Below are 22555 nucleotides of genomic sequence, written 5' to 3'. Positions count from 1 at the left end.
GATCTTTGTCTCAACAGGAAAACCTTTTTTGGTGGCTTCTATGGCTGATCATTCGTATGTTCCAGCTCAGGCACACGCCTTGTCTGTGCGTTACCTCGTTGGATTGAATTTGCTCATATCCTTTTGTTCCATGTATTAAAATATTCTATAAAATCAAGTGACCAAAAATCTATAGCTCTAAGAATACCTGGTTATCTTCTTTTTTTGTTGTTTTTCATGTGGTTTTTTTGTTTGTTTGTTTCTAATCACAGTTAAACCTAAACAAAAGAAATGGAGAAAAAAGGGCAAGGGGGGGGAAGAAAAGGAAAAAAATGATTCATGAAAGTCTAATCAGGAACTGAATTGCACGGCTGACATAACCAGCTCTCAGAAGGAGTCCTCACAAATTGGAGGGCAGTTTGGATCTGACGGGTTCCAGATCCCCTGTGAGCACTATGGATTCTTTCCGCCCCCCAGCAGTCAGAGAAGCAGCGCCTGCAGCACTGGCCCCGAACACCAGCGGATGTGGTAAAGAACCTGAGGACATCTGACGTGGTAAAGTCACACGCCCAGGAATTGAGCTATAAGGCTTCCCAAGAAGTCCAGTCCCTCCACCAGGAAAAGGAGAGAAGCTGGAAACAGATTCTCTAGAGGAATGAGAAGAACTTTGGCTCAGTGTCTGAGCCAGCTCTTGGGGCAAAGATGGCTGGGAAGCAGAAATCAACTTGATGTCCTGGTTCAGACGTCCCGGTGGCACTGGTGGCGTGCTCTTGGACTGCAGGATCTGAGGAGGTGGGCTCGCGGTCTGAGGCAGGAGCAGAGATCCGTGAGAGCCTGAGGCCCCAGAAGGGCCACATTGAAAAGTTCTTGTTGCCACTGGGCTCTGACTAGGAGGACTAAGGCCAGAAGGGGTGTAACAGGGAGAGGCGACACCGGACTGTTGGAGTGGAGACATGGAGGCAAAAGGTGGCCGCTCTTGGTGGAGCTGGGCTATCGTTCCAGTTAAAGATCCTAATGCACTTGGATGTGTTTGGCATAGGCCTGAGGACGGCCCACCAGAGGCCTGTGCCAGCTGGCTTAGGCTGGAGGATGGAGAGTTGGAAGAAGGGGGGGGTTGGAAGTGATTCATTCCCCCCAAAGTCCCACTGCCCGAGAGCTGCTGTAACTGTCCCCCTTGCAGTGGTCTCGTGGTGGGCTGGAACTGGTTGAGAAGACTAGGGGGTGAGTTTGATGAGAGCTGAGTGAGTGATGTTGATGGGGAGCTAGTTGTGGCTTGTTGGAAGTGCCCAAATCCACTGCTGGAAAGGGCCGGCTGCGGCGGCGGCTGCTGCTGCATGGGCTGAGTCGTACCTAAGGGTGATCCGGAAGGTGCTTGATGGAACTGGCTCGGTCCCACTGAGGACATGCCGCTCGAACCCGGCTGGCTTGAGCCACCTGGAGGGGATCCCACCTGGAATTGACCTAAGCCGGCGGCAGCTGAGAATCCTGCGAGCTGCTGGATGTGGAAGGAAGAGGACGAAGGGGTTTCTGCTCCTGGTGTATGCAGCTGGGATGGAGTACTGGAGGGAGAGCCAACGGCAGAAGGCCCAGTCGATGGGATTAGAGATTGAAGCCTTTTCAGCTGTCTCGGAGTCTGGTTGGATTGCTGTCCCAAGGAACCCAAGACGGACACCGGAGGACGGAAGATGGCTGTCGGGAGGCGTGGGTGGTGGGTCAGAGCTATAGCGACAGAAGTGGTGGCCGCTGCAGCTTGCAGGGGTGCCTGGATCAGCGGCGTCCAGATGACAGGAGTGGGTGTGGACGCGGCGGCGGCGGCAGCGGCGGCAGCCTGGACATTGTGAGCGCAGTGTGCCATCTCTCTGTCGTGCTGCACAATCTGCTGGATGATCTCATTCTCTTGGTAGTTGAAAACACCCGAATTGAGGTCGTGCTGGACTTTATGCAGCAGAATGGAATTTTTCTTGCCTGTAGAGAAAGCGAAGAGAGAAAGAATCATTCAAAGATATGTCAAAGCATGGGAGGCTTCCTCAGAGCTTCCTGCCAGACTTTCCTCGAATCATTGGCACTGTCTTCCCTCCACTGTCATCATGGGATTTGCGTACAGTCTCTGTGCTTCAGCAACAAGACAACAAACATCACATCTTCTGCTTTTGTGGTACATTCAACAAACCTCAAGATCCAATAAAAACGTGCCCAACAGGACGCATATTCTTTCTTAGAGAGTAAAGTCACTTTTGTTAAGTGTGGCAGACTGGTAGCAAAGCTTATGAATCTGGAAGATTCTCATTTTGCACCTCATAATCTGAACTTCCATTAGAAAAAGAGAATAAATCCAAAGGCTCTATTTTTTTTTTGTGTTTGCAAACCTCAAAAATATAAGTCCAGCAAAGCGTCCTGAGTCTTCAGCTGCTCTCCAGCAACACCTTTTCCTCATCTGTCTTATGCAACTTGTTCACTCTGAAGTCAAGTATGTGTTTCTAGTTGAAAGGAAATTTCTCTATGAATAAGGGACAGAAGGATTTTATATTCTGGAAAAGCTCAGGTGGCCCAAGTAAGACATGCTGCAGCTACCATCCTACTTGGCCATGCCCTTCCAGCCCCAGCGTTAAGGAAACCACAGGCTAGCAAACGTCATGCTCCCGCTGGGCTTCCTAGCCTGCAGCAAAACATTAGCTCAGCGCTTTGCCTTCCAATGGGCTGGAAAATGTGACGTAATGAGTTTGTCTGGCCTGACAGCGCACCTGGCACTGAAGGGATGCACTCTTCTGGACTGAAGGACACAACCATTCAATGCAGGGGGATGAGATGCTGCCAGTGATGCCCTTTCACCAGAGCACAAATGCCTTCTCAGAGGAGAAGCCTTCTGATGTGGATGGGCTCTCATAACAGCTTTCCTACCTCTGTTCTCACAACAGAATGCAAATCGGTAACTATGCCAGCACTGATGTATAAGGAGCTGGTATATGCTGATTTCAATGATTTTCTTACAAAATCAGTGTGGATTAGATCCCTGTTCTTGCCTTTTCAGGGGTCCTCTATCCTGACAACACACACCAGTTTGAATTGACGACAGCTCCTGCCTATGGGCTTCCTTTTCACTGTTGTTTATTGAAGCTGTTTGGCTTTGAAGGTTCAGCCTCGTAAGTCGTGCGCGAGAGCGTCTGCATGTGTGCGTGCGTGTGCACACCTGGCCCTCTCGTTGTAGACAGCTCGTTTCGTAGCTGAAGCTCAGGGGGTGAGTGTAGAAGGGTCACCTCTAGAGGAGGCACCAGCCAGTTTGGATCAGATCAAAAGCTCTATTAACCCTCCTCCTGAACCAAATGTATCCGCACCCATTAGCAAACCTCTGCTCTGATTCAAATGTCATTTCTGCTGGTTCCTGTCTGATCACTTCTAGTTCCTGTACAGGACCAGGGCAAACAAGACAGCATCTTGCCAACTGCTGCGGATTTGCAGAGCATGAGATAGCAGGTATGGAATGGAGGCTGGGATGTGGAAGGACCTCTTCTTCTGCGTTTTAACCCCAAATCATGTCATGCTTTAAGAATTAAAGTCTGGCAGCACAGCTCATGTCAATTAAGTTTCCTGCAAACAACAGTTTGTCCATTAAACTTGTCTCCGTGATCATGAAATCACAACTTTCAAGATAAGTCAGCCGTTGATATTACCGACTAAGACCACAATATGATATTTAATTTGCCCATTATAGCATTCTAGCTTAAACTGGTCAGCTGATAGTTTCCAAGAAGGAATGGTTATGAGTGGGCTGCCATGTGGGTAGTAGTTCCCAGTGAGATTCTAGAGGAATTTCCATTCAATCCCCTACCAGTCTGATCTCAGATCTTCATGTACAGATGTGGGTACATCTCTACGCATAGATGGCATCCAGATTGTTGTTTGGGTTTTGTAGTGCATGATGTGTATTTTATACCTGTAACTGAGTCAGAGTTCAAGGACATGCCTCTTGCTCCAGCCGAATGTAAAATCAAACATCAGGCAGCACAGAACTTGAATGACACTCTGAAGAGGCTAGCTGGTATCCTGGTGTCCTAAAAAGTAACTCTGAAACAGTAGAGACTTGAATATGACTAGCTGAGTTCCAAATTTACCACCAGAAAAAGATGAAACAATTATTGCCCAAATAAGGAGGAAATTGTAAAGTCTAAGGCAGATACTAGTCACTACCACATACAATGCTACAAAGGCATACCCCAGATTCCAGTGTCTAGCTGCAAAGCATGAAAAGGTACAGAAAATATTCACAAGAATCAGGCTCGGAAAACATCTGTGAATAAGTACAAAGCTTCTCTCACAGGAGAGGTGATTTCATATCAATTTATAAGGAGCTTCACAGATGAAGGAAGCTGCTAAGAACCATCCCCTTCGGTTCCAGAAGAACCCAGGAGTTACTGTGATTTTAGACAAGCCCATAAAAACAGAAGAAGGAGCAATCTAAGGGTTTTTCCTTTACTGTACTTTTTAAAATCAAGAGTTTATCTCTTTATAAAGGCTCTAACAACTGAGTGCTACGCAACAGTGCTACGCAATTGTTCAAAGCGGGTAAAGTCTGCAATCTGCAGGTCCCTGCTCAACCTTCCCAGTGGGCTGAACTGCACCATAAACCCAAACCACTAAAATGCTGACAGAGTTTTGATTCTGCAGCTGCAGCTGCTGCATTTGGGACATGCCTGTTGCGAGTAGTGCTGTGGGATGCTTCATGCTTTTGTGTTTTACCTACTGCTGATCACTCCCTCCGAAAAAGCAGTGAGGCATATGGACTGGCCTTTCTTTTCTCACCTTGGAGAAAGACACCAGCCCTGGAAGGACGCAGTCCTGAAGGCAAACTGTTTTGAGCTGCTAATGTCATGACAAGGGCTGGAGAGCTCGTCTGTACTGGAAGTGCTTGTGTAGGATACGTGTATAATGCCCGTTTCATTGTATACCGGGCTGGAACAGACGGCACTGGATATCCCCTACGCAGACAGATCCTTGTTCCACCTGCCAGAGGCACATCAGAGGGAGTATGAACGTCACCTTCCAACTTAAGAGCATTTTTGCAGTGAACATACAGTGATTTAGGCTGCCCAGGGAGGTGGTTGAGTCCCCATCCCTGGATGTGTTTAAGAATAGGGTGGATGATCTACTTAGCGATATGGTTTAATGGGGATTAGGGACAGTTGGACTCGATGATCTCTAAGGTCTTTTCCAACCTAGAAATCTATGAAATCTATGAAATCTATGAAATCTATGAAATCTATGAAATCTATGAAAGGGAGTGAATGGCTCAGAGGGTCACACTGCACACCCTGGCAATTTCCATACGGTATCTGCTAGAATTCCATATGCGCTCACCAACGAATTACATCACAAAGAGCTGCTCAAACAGAAACAGAAATACTAATTCTTCTAAGCCTGGAGAGAAGGAACAACCTATCTAAACAAAATTGACAGGTAGGAGAGAATCTGGCCAGCACACTTGAGTTAAAGAGGGATTCAGGCCGCAGGTTTGTAATCATTCTCTTTCTGGAGTTGAAGGTACAAATCCCAGCATGGGGAATCCGTAGCTATCTCACACAACTGCAAGGTCAGGATGCAGATCGGAGACGGCACACGGAGTTCAAAGCCGACAGGCAGAAAAGCCACCCTACCACGTTTGCTTTCTGGATCACAGACTGCAGCAGAACCGGGCTGAGGAGGAATGGCCAGGGGTGGAAGAAGGAGAAACAGCAGATGTTGCTAGTGCAGCTTTCCGAAAAGCTCAGTACCACCAACCGCTCTGTGTTTCCATCATCACACCTCTTTTAATTTCTCCATCACACCCTCTTTTAATTCCATGTCACCTGTCTTTGGCTTCAGATTTGCTTGTCTGTGCTTGAATAGCCTGCAATTTCCAGCGCTGCCCTCAATTCAGATGAGATCCCATCGTGATGTTCATCAGAGCTGCACGGATGAATCGAGGGGACTGATGTTTTCACCACCGGAGCTCTCGAAACCACAGAAAGAGCCAAACAGCAGGCTCTGGTTTCCTTAGCAGAGCGCTAAATGGAGAATATGCTAACATTTTCCAAACATGCATACTATTTACTGGAAAATGGTTTGATCAAAGCTCCTTAAATTTGTGTCAAATTGAGAAAATAGTTCCAGCAAAAACCTTGGAATTATTTTCTTTTTTTTTAGTTTTTAAAACAGAACATTTCAGTTTTCCTTTGAAATTACATTCACTTCACTGTTAGTTCCTGAGTCCAACTTGAATACTTGAATCAACTATTTCATTGGATCAAATTTTTCTCTTCTGTTTTGCCAAGATAGTCTCAAATTTCTGCTTCAGAACATTTAAAAAAATTGCTGAAAATGTTCTTTCGATTATTGAAGGGGAGAGGAATTTTCCAAAATCATTCTTCAAAATTGTAATTGGTTAGCAAACTGAAAAATTAATTGGTTCCACTATCTAATTAATTGCATCATTTACATGATGTTTCCACACACTAATGTAAGTCTTATTACTTGCTTCTGGAGAAAATCCGCCTTCCATCCAGAACCAGATGAGGACAGGCACACAGCAGAGTCCTGGTGGGACAAAGACCTTTTCCTGGCAGGTCTGACTAAGGTCCCGCATGAATCATAGAATCATAGAATCATAGAATCATAGAATCATAGAATGGTTAGGGCTGGAAGGGACCTTCAAAGGTCATCTAGTCCAACCCCCCTGCAAGGAACAGGGATATCTCCAACTAGATCAGGTTGCTCAGGGCCTCGTCCAACCTGGCCTTGAACGTCTCCAGGGATGGAGCATCCACCACCTCTCTGGGCAACCTGTTCCAGTGTTCTACAACTCTCATGGTAAAAAAATTTTTTCCTAATATCCGATCTGAATCTACCTCCCTCTATTTTAAAACCATTACCCCTTGTCCTATCACAACAGGCCCTCCTGAACAGCCTCTCCCCATCTTTCCTGTAGGCCCCCTTGAGGTACTGGGAGACCGCTATAAGGTCACCCCGGAGCCTCCTCTTCTCCAGGCTGAACAGCCCCAACTCTTTCAGCCTGTCCTCATAGGAAAGGTGCTCCAGCCCTCTTATCATCTTCGTGGCCCTCCTCTGGACCCTCTCCAACTGGTCCATGTCCTTCTTATGTTGGGGGCTCCAGAACTGGACGCAATACTCCAGGTGAGGTCTCACGAGGGCAGAGTAGAGGGGGAAACATAAGCCAACAGCAGAAGGAGGCAGTAGAAGTAAGTTTGCTTGGGCCAGTAGTTCTGAGATGATTTCTCCCTCTCCCTCCCCTTATTTATGAAATTGCTTCAGTTTCAAATTCATTTTTCCTGCTCTGGATTTATTGTCACAGCACCTGCCTCAAAAGGGAGCAAAAAAGACAGCCAGCCACCAAAGGACTGAAAGGCTGATTAGTTTGGCTCTGTGTAACCCTAATTGAAAGGTTGTTCTGCAGCTCACGGCTACACTCGCTGAACCGCAATCGAGTCCTGTGTTCTTGCTAAGCCACTGGGAAGCTTCATTAGGAGAAAGGAAAAGGGACTCCTCTTTCCCCTTCAATCTAATCACAGAAGCACGGAGGCTGTATGTCACAGAGTTCCTCCTTCTACGCTGTTTATCCCACAGAAATTAAAGTGCTGAGCAGATTCTAGGTACTGAGATAAACAAGCCACTCCAGCATTTCTCCTAAACCCAAAAACACTACACAAATTTCCTGAAATGCCTCGGAGCTGGAGCAAGAGCCATCTGCAACAACCCCATGCACCAACTTGCTTCCTCTGAGGTAGCTCAAGGTCCCTTACCTTTCTACAGAGGAGACAGAAGCTGGTTTGGGTTTCTCCAGGGCAAGTGGTGTGTGACAGCTCGACAAGGGGGACACTGAGTGGCTCCCAAGCAGCCCCTTGGGCTGGATGTGCTCCTGAACAGGACTGAGGGTCAGTTCAACTAATGGAACTACAGGAGCACAGTTAATTAATTAAAGGACTTAAGACTAAAAGGGCTCCATGATACAACTGACTTTTTTGTTATCTCCTGAAACAATATGATTTTTTCCCATAGTCAGATAAAAATAAGTATCATCAATGGAGCGCTCTGGGTTATAAAAAGCCCCTATTTTCCTCACTGCAACAATAGGCTAAATACAGGGGGGGAAAGGAAGATTTTTAGAGCCTAGAAGATGTTCACAGCAAAGCTACCGGTGCTTTGAAGTGAAGTGGGGTATGTAAAATTATGGAAACTAAGCAACTAGATGTTGCTCCCTTAATAAAGAATTGCAAAGTCAGATTTTCCTCAACTGTAGATAGGGCACAAAAGAACAGGGAGAATGGCTCATGCAATTTCATAAAAGGAGCCAGCACTCAACAATAATTCTTCTATCACATAATCAAAATTAGTCTTCTGTTGTTAAAATTCTGAGCAGACACAGGGAATATTAGCTGTGACTTTCTGTTCATTTCTCTTTTCAGTTCTGCCTAAGCCCACTGGCTGCAGTTTAAGAATTCAGGTCACCAAATTGCTTTCTGAATTTGCACGTATTTGAAATAATCTCACTTTATTAGGCTGGCTTCTGCCCTGGCCTGCTGTCAAAGCGGCTGCCCCCCGCCACATGGTTACTTCTTTCAGGTCTTCGCTTCTTATTATTCATACTAAACACCCTGCTTGGACCACTGCTTGCAGCAAAGTCCTCAGAGCATGTTGCAGCTTTGAAGGTGGTCCTTGCCCTCCCTTGCCTACGGGTTACCTGTGTCCTGAGCTGGTCTCCTGCGGTAATTCAGCTTGTTGCCATCGTCCCCCAAGGGGCAATACAGCAATTGGCAACTGCAGGCAAAGAAGCTGTGGACATACTCAGAAACTGGCAACTTGCCACAGCTGCTTCGATGCCCCAAGGGGACTCTTCTGCACTGGAACTACATTGGTTGGAGCAGTGAGATGCTGCACCGGCTCTTGCCACTGGCTTAAGAGTCCGTGTATACAGGGAAATCAGCTGGAATAGAGATTTCAAAATAATTCTTAACTCCCAGTATATGTGCTCTTTTCCTGTTCAAGCCTGACTTTCTGTCAACTGTAAGTTAACCTACGCCGAACTGTATTAACTGTCATGGAAAGGGTTCTGCTCAGACTTGAAGTAGCTCTTGGAAGCAAAGCCAAGCCAGCTGGATCAACTCTAAGGGCATCCACAGACGAGTTCAGTGCACTTAACAAATCTGCTTTAGAAACTGATCTAGATTAATTTTCCTGAGAGCCTGGCTGTGTAAATACATCACAAACGGGATGTGCAGCTCGCGATGAACCGCTCTGCAGGAGCTGCTCTATGTGTGCTCTATGCCCCGACACATGCAGGGCAGCACCCACCTCCATCCTGCATTTCTCTCCTGTTAAAGCCTTATTGTTTGAACTCTGGTGGTACATGTAAAGTACAATATTCCCCTCTCCCCTGCTCTGTCCTCTGCAAGCTTATGTGGAATTACACCTGTACACAAGGGCTTTTATTGCAGGAAACCCAAATGTCATGTTGTAAGGGAAATAAATTTTATCAGTGTAGAGCCCATCGTACTGAGGAGGTTATCTGAATCTGCTGTCTTATTACCATCTTAACAACAATAATGAGTTCCAATATTTAAAATGAACAATTCCCTATCTTTCCAAGGGGAGGTCTTCCCTCTCTGTCCAGCTCAGGCCTGCCACTGGTCGCTTCTCCTCTCCCAGAAACCGAATAGATATCTTCCAAAATCTGTGGCATCTCTTTTAACAGACAGAACACAACCTTTAACTGCACCAAACTGCTCCAGGTCAAATGATACACAGTGAATAATGTTATCTGATGAATCTCATGACAGTTAAACAAGACTTAAAATAAATTAAGCTCTTCCCTATCACTTTTCACATTTATGCCCATCATACAGAGCTTTGCAGAAAAAAAAAAAAAAAATTGAATGCACAGAGCTATCCACAGCAAACTGTTTGGGAATATTGACAAATAGGTGTAAGAATTGTGTAATTCTGGACTGTCCTGGCTGTTATTTATTGCTGGAGACTTAAGCCAAAGAGCTGCCTTCTCCTCAAGTGGCAGAAGCACTTGTGTCTGGAGCCAAAGCTCCTGCACTCAATTCTCAGTGCCCTACTGAGCTGACAGCTGTGACAGGGACAGATTCTGGAAGACTCTGGACATTCTGGCACTGTTTTTCTTTCAGTCGTGTGCTTTGCAGTGTGGTCTGGTTACAGATAGCTACTGTACTGCCTTCGAGGCAGGAAAAGTCCCCTGAGTCTAGACATGTGGTTGTTCAGCAGGTCCTACTTCATGTAATTGGAGAGGGGGTTGAAAATTATTTTAAAAGGTGTTGGAATGGTAAAATGTTATCAGATGTTATACTTCGATGCAGATAGCAAAGAGCTGTGGATGTAGCTCTCTAAATATAAAAGGAAACCGGTAGTTTGGAGGACCCATGGAGATGGGGCACTAATATATTGAATCTTCTGCAACTCCTTCAACTCTCTTGCTTCCGCTCACTGTCTCCCAGTTCACCAGCTACCCACCTGTGGCTCTACTGACTCCTGCCCAGAAGACCAGACTTTCCAGAGAACTTGCACCCTGCAAGGTAGACATGGGTTGGGATAAACTGATGTGACCAAGGTCGTTTACAAAGTCAAAGACAGGTCTCCTGAGATCTCATTACCACCCCGCACTGTCCCTTCTACTGGGGTGTATTAGGTTCATTTTTCTTCTAGAGTTGTGTGACAAATGGCACTTCAGATTGAAGTGAACAGGGTTCACCTTAATTAAGCTGAAGTAATCTGCATTCGCTCATGGCTGGGGAGTTGCTGATATCTTTCCTTAGGCTGAACAGAAAATACTCTGAGTCTGGGCCTTCACTTCCAAATAAACAGGAATTCAAATAGTCCATTCCTGCTTCAGTCCAAGCTCCTACCCTGCATCTCTGTGCTAGACAGCATCGCCAGGGTGTGATTCACTTAAGCCACTTCAGATAGCCACCTTAGGAGAAGACGAATCACACTCTAAATGCCTTTTTCTCTTTGCTGACTGGGAAAGTCAGATTCAGATCTCCACATTGTACTGCTGGAAATGATGGGAGAGGATTTCAAGTCAGAGGAATACACACAGTGGTATTTGAACTTTGATTCCTCATAAACAGTTATGTGTGGGGGTTATTCAGGTGATCAGAGAGGACACAACACAGGAGAACCTACGTTATGTCTTCTCAGCCACTGATACCCTCACCTGCTCAGTACTTGGAGAATAAGATTCCACCTCCTTAAGGGGCTGGGCAGAGTTCAACGTGCTTTTGAAATAAAGCTTTCTCCCGAAGCACACACACTCCAGCACTGAGCACCTGGGTCACACCTCTGCAGCACCCTCTTTACAGCACCTTTGCCTGTATCAGCAGCCTATATATATATATATATATATTTATTTATATAGCCTTATGATCATATCTGCTTGCTAATCTCACACGTGCAGCTCTTTGAGGGTTACTCACCTGCACACAGTAAACAAACTTGGGACTATCATGTGGATACAGTGTAAAATCTATGCTGAGTACATCTTGCTTTATTTATAGACGTTTCAGCCTCTTTCATTTATTCATACCATCTTGCACAGCACCTGCCACAAAGGAGCAGGCAGCTAAGAAACACTCAGAGATCGAGCTCCACCTTTGTTCCTATTATTTTCCCTGTAGAAGAGATGAGGAACTGAGGCACAGAGCAAAGGCACGACAAGGACAAGGACAAACAGGGAATCTGTGGCAGAGCCTGGCACAGATCCGAGATCTTCTCATTCCTCGTTCACCTAGCCTGACACAGGCCAGCCCTTCCTTCCTCCGAGGCAGCAGATCCCAGAGTGTTAGTCACGACCCAGACAAGCGGGGTCGCAAACCCAACGGGATTTCAATTGCAGAAGCGTGATCACGACCTGACAAATAGGGTGCCCAGTCCAAAAGTTTGGGAACAGCTATTTTTGCGGCTTGTTTATATGACGAAGCTTTTAAAACTTCTACCACTATGCTATCTTGAACAGACACCCTTGCACAGCAATCACATTACATAATTATATTTAGAGACTGGCATTGTGTTGTCTTAGCTTTTCTTTGGTTTTTTCTTTAGCATCTGCAATGCCTGGAGGAAGTGCAAGGCATTTTTAATCCTGGGTTAACTGGGATCCTCGTACCAACGCCTATGCAACTGGTGTTCAAAATGTATGCCTTTCAAACTACGTGGTGAAAAATTCCTGATGGAAATGAAAAAAGAGCTTCCTCTGGCTTTAAGTATGCTTTCAGCTCACCAGTGACCTTGACACGGATGGTGAGCACCCTTACGACAGACATTTATGGGATTCATTACAGCACAATGAACAATGGAAAATAATTGCCCCCAATATTTTTTGAAGGCGTAAGTGAATTTTGATTCGACAATATTCACGACCGGTATTGTATTTACTTTCGATGAACATTTGAGTGGTTGTGATTTACAAGTGCAAACGCTTGTGAATATCTAATTTTAAGCTTGGATGGTCACTGAAAGCCAGTTTCAAAGCCATTCAGGAACAGAATGATGCAACTTACGTAACTAACCGGCACATCACAAACTGGGACGATTCACAAACGCTTGTCAGACAAAGAATTACTCACTGGAGAAATGAACAAATCATTTCAACACACAAATACGACAAAGAATTTTACAGCTTGATCAAGAACAAGAAAAAGAGGAAGATTTAATCAGTGGCAAAATGATCATTAATCAACGACCAGCCTAATTTCCTTGAGTTTCATTCTTCAGGCCCTGAACCCACGGAAAGTTACAGGTGTGATATTTTGCAGCTCGAGGAGTTCTTTACAGTCTGAAGTTACTCAGAGAGCAGAGTTAAGCAGAGACACAGATCTTGGTATAATCCCAGCCTTAGTCAATTCATGGAGACTAATCCCTTCCAGTCTTTAAGAGCTCTGCACGTGCAAAACACCTGGGCAACTTCTTCCCCAGCCATGTATGGCACGGGCGGGATGCCAGTATCAATTCCCATTTACAGCAGAGGTTAGAAGGATACATCAACACCGCTTTGCCGAGCGATCAATGCAGCTGACAGCTCCCTGGGAGGCTTGTGCCCTTCGTGCTGCTGCCCTGCCCATCTACCAGCAGGCAGCGCCGGGGGCACATGGATCAGGGTGCATCTGCCCCTCTCCTTCCCCTCTGCCCAGCCACAGGCTTTCAAACTGCATTTGCTCTGCAAAGCGCACGCCTCATCGCACCTTCAGTCAACCAGTACTGCTCCTGTTGCTTCAAGGGATGAGGTCTTACCTTCTCCTCCTGTCTCCCTACTACCTAGACAGGCTTAGATCATGCTTTCCAAATCCTCCGTAGAGCAGATAATCCTGTGAACATCTCTCCAGTCGCTGTGACTGGATGGACTGAGATTTTTCTCCCTGCTCTCTTGCTTCCTCACTGCGCAGGGGGAATACTGGATGGATCTCATCCTGGAAGCAGAATAGTGCCCTCTGAATCATTTCATGTACTCAGTGAGGCACAGGCTTCTCAAGGCCACGTTGTCATCTGGAGTTAGAAGGGAGTTAAGTGAATGCACCAGTGACTTGGAAAGAGGCTCCCATTTGCTTCCATCTTGTGTACGGATCCTGAGCTGAACATAACAGGAACCAAAAGGTTCTCGCTTCTATTCATGAGTGGCTTTATGAACTGCTGTTCCTTAACTTCAGTCCTCTAGCATAATCCCTCTACTTTCAGAGAGAGTCTCAGCAGAACGCAGTAATCTTGACTTCCTAAAAAGTCATGTGCTGTTACCCAGCTACTGCACTGCTCTGTCTGGATGGTGCATGTTTCAGGGAAGGTGAAAAAATTCACCTTATTTATAAAGACAGAGATTTCCGTGGGATCTGCCAATTTCGGTAGGGTGTGAATAAGTCCCTTAGGTTATTTAGGAAAAGTCCAGCCAAAGAGTGTTGGGCACAACAGAGTTGGAAGGTGCTACCAAGATGCTATTTTGCAATTGTAGAGGATGTAAAGTTGAGAGAACAGGCAGCTCTCAAGTCTGATTGCCAGGGAAACAAGAGCAGCACTAGGATTTTCAATGTAGGACTCTGAAGGTCTCTGCCTTTTATATGGCACAGGGACTGGTGGCACCTCAGGTCAGCAGAATGGCAAAAGGAGGGGAGCAGAATGCCAGGGCTCTGCACCAAAGGGCCTGTTATTCCAGTTGCTCCGTGTCACCTTCTGACCTTATGTTGACATTTTGCAACATTTTGCAGCTGTGTGTGGAAGGGAATTTCTCCTAGGGGAAGAAGCATGTGAGGTTCTTCACGCTGGTTCAGAATTTTCCATGAATTTTAGTGACTTGTGCAGCGGCACGCAGAGCAAAAGACGGGGATCACAGGATACCCTGCCCACCTGTATACACAGTCACAGACAGCATCAGGCTGGGAAGCTGAGCAGTACTGACCATCTAAAGCCAAAGAGCTTGAGATAATGTCAAGTTGCCCCACCCCTGGTTGTGCCTGACATTACATTTCCTTAGTAGTTTGTTCAGTCTAATTTAAATAACCCAAGTGATGGGACTATTGCCACTTACACTAGGGCCTCATTAGCATGGGCTTTGCCAAACTCTACATATTTAGCTCATAACCTTTTCCTCAGGGGTCACACTTTCTGATTTGCAGCAGGTAATGAGATGCACAGAATACAATGTTCCTGGCATGAAAAGCCCTAGAGGCACTGCACCCCTTGCTGGGATGCCAGCATATTCCCTACCCCCCTCACCCCATTATCCTCCTCACCTTCTGCATTGTATTCAGACCTGCACTGACCTTTACAATTCTGAAAAGCAATGAAAATGCATGCAGTTTTAAGAGATGTATAATGAGAAGCTAAAGAAGTTAGACTGGGACTCTGAAATGCTCGGTCCTCAGCTCTGCAAAGGCTTCTTGCATGACCTTGCATAAGTCACTTGATCTCTCTGTGTTAAACGCCTCTGGCTGTGACCAAGGAGTGTTATCCTGGTCTTCTCTAGTTAGACAAGGATGTTTGCAGCACAGGTTATGTCTCCCACAGGACAGGAGAGCATCATGAGATGGGTCATTATGAGTGATAATAATTCAATAATACTCTTTGGTTAATCGTGTTTACTTTGGGCTGTGGGAGGTTAGATTTTTACCAATTGTTCCATGCCTTTTTCAACTGGGCACCTTCTTCTACTGAATATATTTATAGTTGGACTCTATAAGGAGTCCAAAAGACTTCTGTCCAAAGGACAGGTGCTTCGTAGTTGTGTTTTGCTGACAGCTTTGCACGAGAATCTCTTCAGGATCAGAAAGCACCCAAAATTTCCCCTTCTCTACAGCACTTCCTGCTTCTCCAGTTGCTTGTCCAGTTATTTCTCCTGCTTGTTACTATGATCAGAAAAAAAGCTGTCCCAAAAAGGAGCATTATGGTCTGAATTTCATTATGCATTGATATACCAGCAAAGAATATTTTTCCTCATCAATGTGGTTGCTAGTTTTTGTCTTTAAAAAACTTGAATACCAATAACCTGTACAGTCATACCCTAGCCAGCAGCCCTGCGAAACCAGGTCACGCTCTAACAAACACTCGAGTGCCCACGCTGAGAGATGATTTCTGCCATAGAATATTTCGCTGAAATACTGGGGTTGACTTGCAGGACTTTGGGCTCACAGCCTGGCCTGTTTTCTCTTAAACCTGGCAGGCTGTGGGTATCTACACATTCAAAAATTCAAAATCTAGTGAATTCATCAGCATGGCCCTGATGGCCTCAGACTGCAGATCTCGGTTCTTCAGAAAGAACTCTTGGAAAGGGAAACAAATGGAAGCACAGGCTGGCAGAAACATGTATGTGTGAGAAAGAAAGAGAGAGAAGGATGTGGATTTAACCGATTGTAAATGGAGCTCCTTGTAGGAGCTGAAGTCAGGCAAGGAGAGACAGACTGGGATCTCCTTCAGTTCACAATTCCAGCAAAAGAACTAAGGTCCAAGCCTGGAGATGGGATGCCAGGACAGCAAGTACTGGGAAGGAGGAGATCCTCACACCTTCTACTTACCAATTCTGTCCAGCCTGTCAAGAGCCACGGTTTCAAAAGCTCGCCTCATCATGGGATACTCTTCCAGCACCTCATTGAAGTTGTCCACCGAGAGGGAGTAGAGCCGGCAGTAGGTATCAGCTTGCACGCTGGCTGTGCGCCGGCCACGGGTCAGCAGGCAAATTTCTGGAATGAAAGACTCAGCCTGAGAACACGAGGACAGACACCATCACCCTGGCGATGCAAGACCTGGCACTGTCGCCCACGGGCGGTCCTACCTGCCACCCAGCCTCCCCGCCAGCCGCGCTCTACCTGCACTCCCACCGACAGCGTGAACAGTGGGAACGTTCTGCCCATGCAGTAACAGTTCAAAATACCAGGGGCTCAGTTGTGGCAGCTGCTACACACAATTGCACCTCAGGGATTCTGCTGATCTAATTAGCCAGTCGAGTTTTGTTATGGTGGATTATCAAAGATATCATTTGTGCATTCAGAATGGAGAAGCTGTCTTTCTCCAGCTCCTCATGGGCACTGGGAGCAGAAGGTCAAGTTGTGCTCTCATTGAAGCTAATTCTCTCTCTAGATTTGTAGTAAAGACTCTGTGCTGACTCGGGGCCTTGGTGTCTGGTAGTAATTTGATCCCCACACCCGGAACATTTGTCTTTTCAAGTTTTTCAAAGTATTTTGTAGATGTGCCACAAGCTTACAGATTGTCAGGGTAAGCCAAGCTAGTGGCACCTACTAACTCTTGGTATATTTACATTGCAGTTAGCTACTCCTAGGAGGATGCTCAGCTGGCAAGAGAACAGAAAGCCCTTGACTCTACCATAAATGCCTGACTTGGGCACAGATGCTCCTTGAACACTCAGTGGAGAGCTCCTGAGTCCTGCTTTTCCACTGATTGCACAGAGTATGGACAGCTAAGCCAGGCACTTAAAGGCAGGCGGTGTGACCTAAGGACTGACAGCACTCTTCTCTCTGCTCTATGTTGGGTTTCAATCCACCAGTGCAACTCTCAGGATTCATTCCGGGTCTACCCCAAAGCTCTGGTATAGTAGCACTAAAAGGTTAGAAGTGTGTTATTATGGGATGCTTATGGGACCTTGCTGGCTTTGAATGTGCGTGAGGAGTTGTGTGTATGGGATCTAAAACACGTTGAATGGCATGGGCAACTTTAATCAACGCCGTCAGGGTATCCTGACTCCAATGCTGTAACTCCAAATCCCAACAAACTGACCCAACTTCCTAGGGATGTGCAAAACCCTTGTACTCCAGGTAGGTGCAGACAGGCTGTTTCACAGGAACTAAGAGTCTAAGAGCAGTGTAGGAAATGCATGATAGGGAATTTTTAATGGAGAAAAGGCCTTACAGAAGGGGAGGAAAGGCACGTTTCATTCTGCCCCCTCTCAGTAGGCTGTTAACTGTGGTGCACTCAGTGCTTGTACTAAAACGTGCATCTACCAGAGAACTGTTTGTCTTGGGCTGTCAGTGAGGTCTCTACAGGGCTCTGGTAGGCGGGGTGCCTGTGTTACTCATAAAAGCAGTATCCTAAATCTTTTCTTACAGTCTTTTCTGACCTCATGCTAGTTTCGCTGTTCCAGACCTCTGCTGCTGATATATTCCACCTGCCTGCTGAACTTCACGACATTTTGCTGAGCCACAGGCTGGGGAGATGATGGACTATGTGTTTATACAGTACCTTGTATGACAGATGCCAGACAGTAGGACTAGGCAGCACTGTAAAGATGCTTGGAGAATTGAGAACACTCCATTTATTTCCTTTAGGCTCTCAGCTTCACAGATCTGTCACAGATTTGCTTGGGGCAAAAAGAAATGAACCTACAAGAACTAAGTTTCCCTTCTCCGTGTTGTTATTATTTATTATCTAGACTCCTGCACTGCCCATGAGTCCCAGTAAATCTCCCATTGCACAATTTTCTATATGGGAAGCTGCAAGATAGGTGAGATGAACAGAGACAGAGGGTGGAGGAGGAGGTACCTGGGGTATCAGTTCCACATGCTGCCATCCCTGTGCATCCAGGACAAGTTAAGGAACATATGGGCAATAGCAGTGGGTATCACTATGTAAAGGTGACTGATTAACACGCACCCCCAAAGTAGGAGCCATCAGCCAGCTTGGTCTCCTTGTTGCCTTTGGTGAGGACGCTCACCACTCCGTGCTGGATGAAGTACATCTTCTTGCCAATGGTGCCCTCCCGGATGATGTAATCCCCTGGCTGAAACACCTCAAACCGCAACTTGGTCAACATGGATGTCACAAAGTTGGGATCTGCATTGGCAAAGAGGGGCATGGAGGCAACCAGCTTCCGGCAGTTGAAGTTTATGATTTCCTGACCATGATGTGATGCAAAAGAGAGAGAGAGGGGAGGGGGAAGAGAAAAGATGGGACAGGGAGCAGAAAAGATACACAGATATGTTTAGTCAACATTTAACAATCTATGAAGATCCCTCACTTGACCTGTACATTAGAAAGCAGGGGGAAAAAACCAATTCTGTTCCCTTAGTCTGGCTCCTCTAAGTGCAGGCTGGAACGAGCTCTGGATGCTCAGAGCATGCAGCAGCGCGAGCTGAAGCTGACAGCTTGACACCACGCTTCACTGCTTTCATTCATACTTTCTCTTTGAGCAGGGACAATACCCCCGACCTCCCAAAGACACACAATACACCTCTTTCTGCAGGAAACCTTGGCCTGTGAGAGAGGTGCATAGCGCTGGTGAAAGGCTGCATGGAAAAGCCCAGGGCTCCTCTCTGGGAAAATGTTATAACTCACCTTGGCAGCCCTATGTTCTCCGTTGCCCTTCCTTGTCAATGAGATATTAAACAGCACAAATGTGCCAAGGCGCTCAGAGAAAGAATTATCCTGAGCAGCTGGGGATAGTGTCAAGAGAGGGGAGGGAGAGGTGCCCACCAGTCACTGGGGCATGGGCTGGATCATCAACCTCGGATGAAGAAAACCCAATCCAGCTGTTCAGCTGTCATATAGCAGACAGGGACTGTGCCTCCTCCTGTGGCTCGGTGTCACTCGCAGGGTCTGACAGCACTTTCCACTGCACAGGAGCTGCTCTGTGCCATGTCAGCTCCGACTCGGAAAGCGGCAGAAAGTGATATTGAGTAAATCACCTCAGCAAAACACTCCCTGGCCAGGCAGGGAAGGAGCAACTGGATGACGGGTGCAGGAAGAAAGAGGGCTGGGAAGCACCTGTCTCCTCCTCACTGGGGTTCTTTCTAGGGTTGCCCTTTCAGTCTTTGGCAGAACTAGTTTTAAAATACAGCTGGTAGATCCTCAGATCCTTCTCTGTCCTATGGAGGTACATTACCTGGGGAGTAGGGGCAGAGAAGACAGAGGAAGACCACTTCTAGTGCTTGTGGGTAACATACTGGAGGCATACACTAGGGAGAGCCTGCACTGCTGGGCTTCAGCTAGGGAGGGGGGTTTTCTGTAGAAACTCAAGTGTGGGCCCTGCTCCTCCTTTCCTTTGACTTTGTACCTCTGCTGGTACAGCTGATGGACGGAGCATAGATCAGGCCAGCACACTGCACAGAGGTTTCTATAAATATATGACACACAGCTCATCAGGGAGCATGCAGTGGGAGTTTACTGAGATGCTGTACCAGGCAGCGGCACGTGTTTGTGTGGGGAGGGAAGTGTGAGGTGCAGGGCACTTTCCAGAGTGCTCTCCTGCAGGGGCTCTTTGGGAAAGGGGATGACATTGCCAGACATTGCCATGGCCTTGGAAGGGGCCAAGATGCACCTATTCACATGCTGAGTGGGTGGCAGGGCCTGCATGTTGCAGCCTCCATTGCCTTTATGTCAGCCATCACTTGTGCTGCAGCAATTAACAGACTCAGGCAGGAGTCCTGCAAATGCCAAAGGCCTGGCTTCCCTTTGCCTTGACCAAGGGAATGGAATTCCAGACATATGCCAACGGCTAGGATGGTCACTCCCTCCAAATGAAACTGTCTCTGACAGAGACATGGCCAAGCTGTGGACCATGTTCTTCTTGGCCTTGCTCTCCCAAAAAGTTAAGCACAGCACAGCCCCACATCTGGCTGCTCAGACGCATGGATGTGCTGTCTCTGCTGGGCACGACATTAGAGCACCACGCAGCCGGTGTTAACGGGAACGCTGGCCTCCCACCCCTCCCATCAACTGGTGGTGTCCCTTGTGAAGCACTGGGACTGGACACTGCACACCGGGAACTCCACAGCTGCCAAAGACGACAGGAATGTGCATCGCCCAGTCACTGCCCCCTCCTTACCTCTCGAAGGGGCTCACTCAGCTCTCCCAGGATGCTCTCCTCATCAAACATCTTCCCCTGGTAGCGGTGCTCATAGTAATCGTGGATGCGTTGCCGCATGTCAGCAGGGAGCTTGTGGAAGGACATATACTGTTCCACTTGTTTGTACTGCGCAGAGGAGAGAGGAAGAGAAGGAGTTACCAGGACATGCAACGAATGGCGCCCGCTCGAGGACAAGCACATGGTAGACCGTAGCCATATCTGCTTCCTTCACACCAAGGCAGGCCCAGGCAGACAAATCTGGTGCAGGAGAGAGCAACTGTCTGAACACATGGGGAGTGAGCAGACACCTTTGTTATATTCCCCAAACGGCTGCCCCACGTTTTAACCTTTAAACTTATCCTCAGCCAGTGACACTGTGGAGAAAACTCATTCCCTGGGTGCTGAGCCGCCTGTTCTCCCCTACACACCCAGCAAAAGCTGGGAGCACAGATGAGTAAGAAGTGCTCAACTGGGAATCTTTTCTCAGCAAATAATGCTGAGCGAAGACTGTCCAAACCCTGCGCAGAATGAGAGCAAGAAGTACAATGTGCCTTCAAGAGAAGGTTTTTCCATGACACATGGTGGTCAGGAGGGTGCCTGACCTGGCAGCTTGGCTCTAGACCAGTAAGTGGTGTGCAGCACCTTGAGGCCTCAGCCAAGCTCAGGAACCCACGGCACCAGGGGCTGCACAAAGCAGCGGAACGCGGTTCTGCCTTGGATGTTCACCGTCACAGGCAAACTGAAGGACACCCAGAGACAGAAATCTGACAGTTATCCGGTTGAAGCTGCAGTTCCTGTGGCCTGCTTGTCCTCTCCTCTGTGTTCTTGTCTGTGCCAGCTATGATGGCACCTTTGCTCTCCCACTTAGAGCTGCACAGGTTCAGATCTTCTTCACCTTTTGCTGGCTCCCTATTGCCCCATGCACTCGTGCCACCTAACCTGTCTGTATTTTTCCCTAATGGTTTGCATTTCCATCATGTCACTCAGAGGGGAACACAAGAGTGCACTGACTGATGCCAGAGCAGTATTTGGGGACTAAAGGTGCTTTGTGTGAGCAAATGACACTTCCTCAAGGGCACAGGACTGTAAATGGGTCCACTTGCCTTGAAGGTGCTGCAGGGACAAGGTGTTTATTGCAATGCTCATGCTCCCTTCCACTGGTACACAGCACAGAATATGACGCTGAGCATGTACCATGCTAAATAACGCTGACAAAAAAGACTGTGCTCCCCCTTTGCTATCCCTCTTTTTCCTCTTCTCCCTGATAAATCTGTCCCTGAATGTCCCTTTACTGCAGCTTGTGCTGAAGAGCCCAATTACCAAACTTCTGCTCATTACAGACCTCCCCTGCACACACCAGTGTCACTCTGCTCTCAGTACAGTCTGTGCTGGCGCTGCCTTGCATGCTAACAACTTGATCTGCACCAGAGAGGAGAAGGAATTACTCTAAGAAGCCAAGGTGGCAGAGGGGACACTCGGGGTTTCCTGGCATTTCCAGAGCTTTTTGTCTGTAGCTAGCAGCAGAGGAGCTGGCTGTAAATATTCATGATCTCTACAGCATGATCAAAGTCAAGCGAGTCACCACCTCCCCATAGGGAGTCAGGCAGAGAATTGGCAACAAATTATTATTTGGATTGCTGAAGTTCTGTAGAGACTGGTAGGACACCAGGTCAGGCGGCGCTACGCTGGGTGCTGCGCAGGGTCTGCAGTTCGTGAGTGAGGAAGATAAAGGGTGCAGACACCCACACCTCACATGTGGGCAACTCAGTGGTCTGAGCCCATCGAGGATTTTGCAGGTTATGCTCTTAAACGCAGAAAGTTGAAGGCCTTGCTTGGCTCAGAAGCCTAAACAGAGAAGTCTACTGCCACTGGAGATGCACTGCAGTGTTTAAGACATCCATGGGACCTGGCAAATCAGACATAGGACATGTAGGATACTCATTATGGAAAGGGAAATCATTAGGCCCTAGCTTCTGCTGACCCAGATTTATTAAATTTTTCCTAAATCCAGAAACGGTTCTGTTTGGTTTCATGCTGTATTTTTGTTGAATAAATTATTTGCCAAAAAGATCACCTTATATTCTCAGTCTTAGCCCAATGTCTTGATACACTGACCAGTATCACAAGATGCCTCTCATCACCTGCTGCCTGCCACCTACCTGCTACCCCTCCTCTCTCCACCATAAGCACTTGCTATCAATCATCTTCAACTGACCTTTGCTTCTTGGGAAAAAT

At 47.1% G+C, this 22555-nt stretch overlaps 1 protein-coding gene across 3 annotated transcripts in view; it reads right to left on the bottom strand.

The window, feature by feature from the left end:
• Positions 1-379: 379 nt before the first annotated feature.
• HCN4 (hyperpolarization activated cyclic nucleotide gated potassium channel 4) overlaps positions 380-22555 on the bottom strand; it is a 104230-nt gene continuing 82054 nt past the window's right edge. The window contains exons 5-9 of one of the 3 annotated variants that reach the window (XM_086620155.1): positions 20300-20446; positions 18130-18370; positions 16041-16205; positions 1376-1944; positions 380-1318 (exon numbers count right to left, since the gene is read on the bottom strand). In XM_086620155.1, coding sequence (XP_086476281.1) covers positions 380-1318; positions 1376-1944; positions 16041-16205; positions 18130-18370; positions 20300-20446 — 2061 coding nt within the window. Of the gene's footprint in view, positions 1945-16040; positions 16206-18129; positions 18371-20299; positions 20447-22555 lie in introns of all 3 variants that reach the window. The other 2 variants (XM_086620156.1, XM_086620154.1) reach the window with 2 other exon arrangements.

The sequence above is a fragment of the Tauraco erythrolophus genome, chromosome 14, assembly GCF_009769465.1.
Source record: "Tauraco erythrolophus isolate bTauEry1 chromosome 14, bTauEry1.pri, whole genome shotgun sequence".
In the NCBI taxonomy this organism is placed as follows: Eukaryota; Metazoa; Chordata; class Aves; order Musophagiformes; family Musophagidae; genus Tauraco; species Tauraco erythrolophus.
This window is presented reverse-complemented; position numbering and strand designations above follow the sequence as displayed.